Source organism: Trichosurus vulpecula, chromosome 2 (genome assembly GCF_011100635.1).
Source record: "Trichosurus vulpecula isolate mTriVul1 chromosome 2, mTriVul1.pri, whole genome shotgun sequence".
Lineage (NCBI taxonomy): Eukaryota > Metazoa > Chordata > Mammalia > Diprotodontia > Phalangeridae > Trichosurus > Trichosurus vulpecula.
The window spans coordinates 228,870,725-228,881,577 of NC_050574.1; the positions used below are offsets into that span (position 1 = coordinate 228,870,725).

Sequence of the window (10,853 nt, forward strand, 5' to 3'; positions counted from 1 at the left end):
CACAAGCCACTTTATCATATCCCTGTCACTAGAAATATTCAAGTAGAGGTTGGATGAACCATTTGTCAGATATTATAAAAGAGTTTCAGACATACGGTTGGGAAATCTTTTGATACTATGATTAATCTCAATTAGCAAAGAGTTAGAATTAGATATAATTTTAAGAAAAGATATTTGGAAAGAATTCAAACTGTACATTAGGAACATAAAATAAGCTACACTAAACTGAGTAGCAAAGAACCCTTCATGAATGATCAGAATAATAAACATGCATGTAAATAATAATTTAAAAATGCTTATGGGATCTTGAGAAGTTTAAGCAAAGCACTTTAAACCTTCCTTCTATAATTGTATTTAGGATATCAATTTGTATTACATATGGGTTTACTTTTAAAAAATTTCTGGTCAGACCCTAAGTAAAACTGAAAATAACTAAGAATCTGTTGCTCGTCAGTTCTAGCTTCTTTCCCTATGTCATCTACTATTCTCAGGTGGCTTTCCCTTCCTGACATGAAAGTCACTAAAAATTTAATATGAATTAATTTAATGTGTTTATCTTTCCCAGAAATGACTGTATTTTGACAGGGCAAAATGCCAAAACAAAAAAAATCTTTTTGGAGGGGGGAAGGCAGGGCAATTGGGGTTAAGTGACTTGCCCAAGGTCACACAGCCAGTAAGTGTGTCAAATGTCTGAGGCAGTATTTGAACTCAGGTCCTCCTGACTCCAGGGCCGGTGCTCTACTCACTGTGCCACCTAGCTGCCTCCAAAACAAAATTTCTTACAGAACTACATTTACAATGAATGGCTGTTGGATGAAGGATGTATTTGCAGGCAATGTGTCTTACAGTAAACTATAGTCCTAACTTCAATCCAGCCTATCTTAATTGTCATACATTCTAGCAATATAAGACCATCAGGTTTTACTGTCTTTCCCAAAGGATTTAATAAAATAAGATGTTATCCCCTATTTATTGAAAAGAATAAACTAAAGAACAAGAGGATGGAAAGATCTGCCCAAAACCATGTCTACAGTTGGCAGCAGAAGCAGCATTTATATAACATGATTTGTGGAAATCTCAGGCTAGTACTTTAATGATGTATAGTGCCCCTCTGAATAAGACTCCAAGACTACCCTGGTAGACAAAAGGTTTCAATGAGCTCTGAAAATAACCCTTACTCCACCCACCAAAACCTAGGCTTCTCAACCAGCTGTGTATTTTGTGAAACAGTCATACTGCTAACTGTAAAGAACTTAATTGTTTTGGCAGTGGGTGCTATGTAAACTAAATGAATGTGTGTGGGAATATAGGTTTATAGTTTATTTGATGTTATAGGTTAAAAGAAAAGAAAACGTCACAAGGATCAAGACAAATATTTAAAGAATATGAAATATTAAGTTTCTAAATTTACATTAGGATAACATGAATTGAGACAGGTATATAAATATTTATCTACCTAATCAGTAGCCCACTTAGGTATTATTAGATAATGCACATTCCAAAACTTACATAACTAAGTTGTATAACTGTCACAATTTCACCTTGTTTCATCAAGTTAAGACAACGTATTTGGAGAATATAACCCTGATTCCCCATTTTTCATACAGCTACTTACTTAGCAAGGTCTATACTACACATGGAGGAAAAACACTTAACTGAATCTAACTCTATGTATTATTTCTACTTCCTTCATACATACTAAACTGGATGTGTCATTTCTTCAATAAGAGGCAGTGTGTTCTATTGTGTAAAGAGCAATGGACTTAAATATCAGAAAGGCCTGTGTCCTAGTCACGATTCTAACAGCTGTATTACCTTGGGCAAATAAATCATTTAACTTCTCTAAGTTTATTTACTTGGCAAAGAGAAGGCAATAATAATACTTTTACTACCTGTCTAATTAGGATAATATGAAAAACAAATGAGATCATGTGAAGTATTCTGTAACTATAAATTACTATATAAATGAGCACCCTATTTTTTGTAAAGAGTTTCATCTTTTAGGTAATAATGCAAAGACAACATTTTAGATAGCTAATTACTTTGGAAATTAAAGTCTTGTAAGAATTCTTTTAAAGCATTACTGTTCTCTTGGAGCACACTAGCATTACATTTATATCATCCCTGCCCGCCATCAAATTTCTAAAGTTGAAAGAGGCAATGACTCTGATGCTCTGAATTTGAAAAAAACAAACAAATTTGATGCTTTGCAAATGTGGACAAAACATAAGGTTACACTACTTTATATAACTCCCTAATGCAACAACTCTACATTCTACCCAAAACATCCTAAATTTCCAACTTCAATTGCCCAAATACATCAAGCCTAATACTTTCTAACAATGGAAGAAGAAATTTGCTTAATAGTTGAGTTCAAAATTTAGACAACATACCACTTTCTGTAAAGTTTTTTTTTTTGCACTGATCTTATCCGTGCAATATGCCTTCACAATGCCTCATCATGGTGTGGTTTCTTGATGGGTATGCCAGTAGAGCACAAGTTCTAAAAGGTACTACCATATAAAAAAGACTTCAAAGATGGTCCTAGCAACAGACAACTGTTCTTATGCACCAGCATAGCTAAGGATGGAGGGGCTCATCACCAATAGGTTGACCACTTGATAATGACTTCTTTGGCCATGGCAACCCATAAAAGAAAGAAAAATATAATATGATCGGGACTCTGCAGCTTCATTCCATTTCTGCAGTGAAGGTAGCAGAGTGGTTAAAAAGAGGATGCTAACAATGAGTTTTCAGACTACCTATAAACACTAATTCAGCTGCTAGTATTCTAAATGTGAGGTTGTTGCCCAATAACCAAGTGGTAGCTAGAACTTTGAACATTCTCATCAGAACCAATAAGGAATACTTGAAAATGTACGCCTTTAGTTTTTTTGAAAGTGTTATCTTGTATGTCATAACTAACAAACTATCTGTTCATTAACTGAAGCAAATTCAATTGTATTAATCTTGATAAAATAAAGCCATAACACAAAAGGAAGGATGGCTCATAGGTTCTCCTTAGAGAGGCAAATAAAGCAGTTAGCATAACTGGCTTTTATCATGCATCCAAAGGCGACAAGATAGATCATTTCATGAAACATTTGTTCAAGTTATATGGCAGTGCTGAAGATAAATATCTGCAGAAAGACTCCCATGAAAAAGATTATAGCTTATGTACTAACACCAGTTTAAAAAGATGAGGAAGTAAGAAATTCTACAAAGAATGCATCAAGACCTTTCCAATTAAATCAGACTATGAGGCAATATACTTTGTTATTTAGTTAATTCAAGGGAAAGTTAGATATGGGGGAAGATGGTGTAAAATATGATTGAGAACAGGAAATCGGATGCCAAAGGCATGTATATTATACAAACTTGCAATTATAAATGAAGAGCCATTGCATATAGTAAGCAGCAAACATCAGAAAAAATGAAATTGATTATAATTTAACAGTTAAGAAATAACTTGTTACTGATGTGGAAGTTACTGCAGAATCAAAGATCAAAATTCATATAAAACTTGAAATAAAAATGAGAAAAATTCATGGCATTCAATTAAAATTAACTACCACTCATTTAAATGTTATGTTCAAATATTTAAATATGTTACTGATGCTAAAAAATGAGAAATGAATACATAAAATACATAGAAGTTCAACCAACATAAATCAGTTGATCTGAGACCAAAAGAGTCTAAAAACTATTTCAGCCACAAACACTTGATATCCTTGTCAAATGGAAAGATATGGTAACCAAGGGTAACACCAGCTTACAACATAAATTTGTAACATCTTACAAGAAAAATGGTTTAAGATTATGAGCAATATTTCTGCATAAGGATAAGAAGCAGAGGAGATAAAAATGAGTTTTTAAAAAAGTTTTGCAAGCCACCCAACAAAGCAAGGTCATCCCAGAGGTGACCGAGAAAGAGGAAGACTGAGGAAACTTGGAAAAGACTTTTAATAATTTCTATAACAAACTATTTTCACTATCAAGGACAAATGAGCCATTTGGACGCTAACATTTCAGTGTTGAATGTGCTACCCAAAAGAAGCAGAAATGACTCTGAAAAACAACAGATGGAAAAAGCAGCAGGATTAGAGCAAGTATATAAAGAGGAGTTCCATGCTGGAGATGACACAATTTTAAGGGCATTGAGCGCTGAGTATCAAGGTATATAAAAACAAAGAGGATACTAAAAGAGTGGGGGAAAAATGTTCATGTTTTGGTATTAACCATAAAAAGTAACTAAGAAAATACCAATTGCTATTGATTCATGTTCCTACTTTCCTATGTATACCAATTTTTTTATGTAAATAATCTTTACTTGCAGCAAGAGTATCATTGATACAGTTTACCTTTGATACAGTTACCAAACTGTACAGTTCAGTGTACAGTTATCAAACACTGAATTAGAAACAAAAAACAGTAATGAAAATTTGGCTTTCCTAAACATGGCAAAAGCACCAACTTTTTGCAACTAAACCATTCTAAAATGTGATGGAGAAGGAAAAAAATAAGATTTGGAAGTAATCAACATTATTCTAAAGGTCAGTTATGTTCTTTTTAAGAAAAAAATCAGATTAATATGGAAATATGTTTTCAATGATTGCACATGTATAAACTATATCAAATTGCTTGCCTTCTGAATAAGGGAGGAGGGGAAAAGAAGGAGGAAGAGAATCTGGAACTCAAAATTTTAAAAAATGAATGTTAAAAATTGTTTTATGTGTAAATGGGGAAAAAATTAAATATTAAATAATTTTTTTTAAATAGTCAGACATTTAGAGGATACTATAACTCTGAGATTTGGAAAAATATATGGTTTAGCTCATTTTAACATCAAATTTTAAGGCAAAACATAATTATGAAAGAGATCCTAAATATCCCAGAGAAAGAAACTCATCATACTTCTAAAAATCTCTTTGGTATTAAAGGCTTAAATTTTCTTTCTAACATATCTGGATAAAACAATACAACAATATGAACAATAAAAATATGAAAAAAAAACTTACCTATAGGATATCCCAATGCAAAGTCATTGCTTTGTGTAGCAAATATAGGGAACAATCCAGCTTTGCCAAATCGACTGTCAGGACGGGCAACTAGTAATGTTAACACACACACAATAAAAAATACAGCGGCTTTGGCAATTAAGATACTATAAAGGAAGGACCAATTTACATTAGCAAAATTAAGTATAACCATGTTTTTGAACAATAAGGCTGGAAGTGCAAAATGGGAAACAAAATTCCCTAGTCCTTTGGCCTGTGTTGATGTTATAATGTGGGCCCTTCCTGCTATGTATCCACAAAGGATTATACCAAAGCATTCTAACAAGGCTGGAAAAAGACTAGTTATTGACATTGATGGAGGACTACTGGTGGAATTGAATTGATGGGGTACTGTTGCAGGCAAAGAACTGTTCATGTTGACTGATGAAGTGAGGTTACTTGAAGTCAGGTCAGCAAAGAAATTCATTTTTCTCTCACCAAACTACTCCAACTAAAATTCTGGAAAAAAGCAAACAAGATTCAGTGTGATTTGATAAATCTCAGTACTTTCATTGAAACAACACGTTCTTCAATCCCTTTCCCTGTTCCTCTGTCCCAATAATAATGTTAACAGGATAGGTGAATAAACATTTAAGTACTATTGAATCCCATTTAAGTACTATTGAAGAGAAACACAATGAAAAACATGGTTCATAATAACTTTGTCTTTCAAAGATAAGTTTATTTAGAACAAAGTCCCATTTGCAATTAATATGTTCTAGATCAGACAAGCTGGATAAAAACAACTAGAGTAAAATAAGGTATATAACACATAGTGCCAATTACACAGGTGCTCCCTACAGAAGAACATTCTTGCTGTTCCCTTTGGTACCTTGAAGTAAGTCATAAGTTGGCTTAGCAGTGTTTGAGAATTATAGAGTGACTATAGGAGAGGGTGATAACACAGTCATACATCTGAAACTGGAAGGGATCAAAAGTCATCTTGTCCAAGCCCATAATCTTACAGGTTAAGAAACTGAGTTGTATCTCCCAATAGCAGCTTCTGATATCACTAGTACTACTGTGTAGATTCACTTTGGAATCATAAATCCCACTCTAGCATGTGACCACCCTTAAGATCTAGAAGGGTCTCTTGGGCAATGGATACTGGAAGCAGACTGATTTTTAGGACTGCCATAAAAGGTTCCAACCTAATCCCCAAATAAGCCCAGAATAAATCCTTAAGGTAACCTAAGCATTTCGCAATCTAAATGCTTAGCATACAAGTCAATGATAGGACTTCCTAGAATATGTACTCTATTGACACAATCCTTAAAAATTCAAAGTAACCACCAAACCATGGGGAGGTATCAGAAGAGGACTTCAGTTGAAGAAAAAACAGAGATGGCTAAAGAATTATCTACAGAGAGCTACTATAGCTGCGCATTTTTATACACTTCTTGTGGCAGTAGATACAGAGGCTGGCTTGGAGCCAGGAAGACCTCAAGTTCCATCTGACACATCCTGGCTGAGTGACCCTAAGGGAATCACTTAACCTCTCATATTTACTCAGCCCCAATCTGCAAAATACTTTAGAAGGATAGAGAGAAGAATGTGTGTTCTATAGCAACCTAACACACACACAAATTTAAAACATCCTGAGTATTAAAAAGCGAAAAAAAAAACAAAAACAATCCATGGACTACTGGAAGGAAAAAAATAACAACAAATGTAACTATATCAACAACTTCTTTCCCAAACAGATAAACTTTTTCCAAATTCACAAATTTAGAGAAACTAAAACAAAACAAAAAACCCTAAATTTCAACATTTAATCAGTATTATCCATTCCACGTGTAGGAACTTATATTTATTAGAAACGCAGTATGGCACACATCAGCTATAGAGCAGCCCTAATCTTGGGAGAAAAAGTTTCAAGAACTGACTGACCAAAAACAACAAAAATATATACTGTAGATAATAAGAAAAAAAATCCCCTATCTATATACAGATAGGCATATTATACTTCTGTCAATTATTATCATCGATAAATGAGAATTCTAATCAGTACTATTGCAGAACAAAGAAACCAATTACTAAGTGGATACTTAAGAGAACTTTTTTAGGCCATCAGAGAGTATGAATTCATTTCCAGAAGGTGAATTCTTTGTAACAACACTTTCAATAGTTCTTTCTCCCACCCTTCTCTCCTTGACCTCCTCTACCCAATTTCTGCTATCTCCACCAGCCACTCAGTCTAGTTCAGTTCATACATCTTACAGAGACAGATCTTTCTAAAGTCACTGATAATCTCCTTACCACTAAATCCAAAGGCTATCTTCCTTTCTCCTGCTCCTAATCTACAGTCTAGCATTTAACACTGTGGACTTTCCCTTCCTTTGACTTCCAGAGCAATGAACTGTCATGGTTCTCCTCTCTTTTCAACAGGGGTAGCTAAAAGGCAAAGTGGATGGAGAGGTGAGCCTGGAGTTAGGAAGACCAAAGGTCAAATGCCACTTCAAACATGTCTTAGTCATATGACCTTGGGCAAGTTACTTCCGTTTGTCTCAATGGTAAAACGGGGCACCTACCTCCATGGTTGCTGTGAGGATCAAATGAGATACGTGTAAAGCACTCAGAGTGAGTGGCACAGACTAGATACTTAACAAACACTATAGCACTGGGTACGTAATGTAGCCCTTATTAAGTACTTACACTGTGCTAGGCACTAGGATAAGTGCTTTAGAAATAGTATCTCATTTGATCCTCATGACACCCCAAGAGGTATGTGCTATTATTATCCCCATTTTACAGCTGAGGAAACCGAGGTAAATAAAAGTAAATGACTTACCCAGGGTCACACAGATAGTACGTATCTGAGGCCATATTAGAACTCAGAACTTTCTGATTCCAGGCCCAGTTCTCTATCCATTGTGCCACCTAGATGTCTCAAACAAGAAATAAATGTGTTGCTTCCTGGAAAAATCTACAATGACAAGTTTTTTAGCAAGGAGAATAAGCAATTGAGATGTCTGATGACATGCTAGAGAACAGAAATAACAGGTATTTCTGGGGAGAGGGTGTTAGTCATGTCTAATGCTACCACTGGTATAAATAATGGTTATTTTACACACACTGAATTATAATCTAGATTGCACAAGTATTTACAAATCACTACATCACTTTCTCTATAGGAATGAACATATGGCATATATAGGTTCGCAAACAAAAACAAACTAGGGCCAATTTATACCTTGGGAAGTTACTGGTCAATAGAAAACAGCTATCAGAAATAAAAATCCAATAAACAACGAATCAAAGCAGTTTGGGTCCCTTTATTAGACGTGATTTCATCAGGATAGAGAGTTCCCAGACTGGCACCAGTTCTTCAACTTTATAGTCTTGAGAGGGTTGCCTGAGGCACTGAGAATTTAAGTGACCTGTCTGGCCAGAATCTATAATCTGTTAGACTTGAACACAGGCAAGCGATCTATCCCACTATCTATGCCACTCAAATTAATCAGTTAACAAATGTATCTAGACTAAGAAAAGTTAGGAGAATCAGATAGCAAAGCATGTCCATTACTTATTTTAGGTTTTATTTATAGCCAGTAACACAAAAGAGAAAACTATCTCTATTCATTTGTAGTACCTTAGTATTAACTCAAATACCCTAATTCAATAGTTCTAACTAATCCAAACATCAGATGAAATCAGATGTGCTAAATTAACTGCCTATAAAACGTAAGATACATTTAGCATTTAAGATAGTTAAAATAAAAAGAAGGCATATGTCATGATGCCATAACGAATGTTTAACTTATTTTGATGTAAAATAGGAATTGCTTCCTTTGGAAGTCATCTTCTTGCTTACTTAAAAGTTAATGAATGGAGAGTGAAACTATAGCAATCATTTTCAATAGCCTCATGTCAAGTAGTGTACAAGTGTTAGAAAGGCTTAAAATGAAACAAAAGTTTTAAGTTTTAAAATAACAATTAAAAAAAAGAACCAAAGCATGTTTGAAAAAGTTACATGGAGTATGTTCACCTACTGGTCAAAGCTAAAGGTACCCCCGCCAAAAGTTAGATGTCAAAAAAAGGCCTTCCAGCCCTTAAACTCTCAACAGAATAGATGCATTGGAAAATGTAGCATTCTCACCAAACATTTAACAAATCATAAATTTCTTATGAAATCCATATTTTGTTCAGGAAAAGTGAACCATTTAAGGCTTAAAATAACAGGAGTTCATATGTAACTGTGGGTTCCAAACGGTGACCCCCACCCCCACCCGAGAAAAAGGTCTGCTGCCTGTATGAGGAAAACAAAACAAACATCTTCCACTCGCCCGTAATCCACAACATGCACACGCAGAGGCAACTATGCACCGACTCTTCGCGGTCAAAATACTCACCGAGCCACTCACTACTAACCTGAGGATGCCCCGCGACCCCCCGGGGTCTCGAGGTGGAGGGCGTCAGGCAGGACGGAGGCTCCTCTCCTTAGTCCGGTTCAGGAAGGCGCTGCGGCCGCGGGTCTGTCGCGGGTCAGGGGCCCGGGGCAGAACGCACGAGTCCAAGACCAGGTGCTATTCCATCCACTGGCCTGCAAGAGTGCAAAGGGAAGAGGAGAAGGGCACGAGTGACCTGTGGGGGCTGGGACTCGGGTGCAGCACGATCCGTCTCCCCGTCCCAGGCTGGCAGTGGGAGGGGGGAGGGAAGGAAGGACGTGGGAGGCACAGTCACTGTCACCGCAGCTGGGGGGGTGGAGGGGTGTATACAAACCCCCGGGAACACGGAATTCCCGGGGGCTGGAGTGTGTTTGTTTTGAACAGACGAGGGCAGTGCCCGTGCCTCCGCACGGAGAGGATGAGGAGCTGACCTTTCCATTTCAGACCTTGGCCCGGAAACGGGCGCTAGGCTCCCCCGGCTCTCCTCCGCTCCCCACGCTCCGCGGCTCCCGAGCCCGCTTTCTCCCGGGCGCAGGAGCCGCAGCGCGCGGGCTGCGGGCCAGGGCGCAGCCGGGGACATCGAGGCAGGGTCAGGAACGTCTTCCCCCTTTTCCCCCGTCCGAGGTCTGCGCCCCGTCCCCCTGGGTCGAGGCCGCGTGGCCCCGGGCGTGCGTGGGAGCCACCCACAGACACGCTCCGGGCCGCGGCTAGTCCAGGGCTCCGGTGGAGATGGGGAGGAGGGCGCGGGGAGCGTCTCACCTGCGGGGCCGCAGCCCCGGGGCTGCCGGCCGGGCCTGGCCTCCCGCCAGAGCCTCAGGCTGGGCCGGAGTTTGGGGAGGGCCGGCCGCGGAGGAAGCCCCAGGCATCTCCCGGCCCCCCGGAGCCCTCCCGCAGAGCGCCGGCGGGTCCTCAGCGAAGTTCCCGGAAAGGCAGAGCACAAGCTGCCCACCCTTGCCCCCAACCTCCCCGCGCGTGCTCCCGACAACTCCGACGACTCCGCCCCCTGCGGGGCGCCCCTCCCCGGACCGGCTCAGGCCCCGCCTCGGAGGACTCGGAGCCTGGGGAGGCGGAGGCGCCCATGCCGGGGGGCGGGGGGGCGGCGGACGGGGTCGGCGACTACTTCCGCCGGGACCCTTTTCCTCAAGATGGCGGCGGCGGCGCGGAGGGGCTGGGGCGCTGTCACCCTCCCGGCGGCCCCGAAAGCCCCCCCCCCCCCCCCCCCCCGTCTCCAACCTCTGCGCTAGCCCCGCCCCCCGGCGCAGTCGTCCGGGCCATGGGTCAACTTAGAAGACCCGCGACGGCCTCGGGACCGGACCGGGGAAAGGTGGCTGGCCGGGCCCGCCATTCGGCCAGTCCGCTGCTGCCCGTCCTCCCATGTGAATGAATGGCCATCAGCACAAATGGGGCT

General features: G+C 39.6%; 1 protein-coding gene across 1 annotated transcript in view; it reads right to left on the reverse strand.

Annotated features, from left to right (window-relative positions):
- The window catches only part of GPR155 (G protein-coupled receptor 155), a 50,501-nt gene extending 39,881 nt beyond the window's left edge, over positions 1–10,620 (reverse strand). The window contains exons 1-3 of the mRNA XM_036743499.1: positions 10,205–10,620; positions 9,429–9,600; positions 5,019–5,516 (exon numbers count right to left, since the gene is read on the reverse strand). Coding sequence (XP_036599394.1) covers positions 5,019–5,484 — 466 coding nt within the window. The 5' untranslated portion in view covers positions 5,485–5,516; positions 9,429–9,600; positions 10,205–10,620. The remainder of the gene's footprint in view (positions 1–5,018; positions 5,517–9,428; positions 9,601–10,204) is intronic.
- Positions 10,621–10,853: the final 233 nt, after the last annotated feature.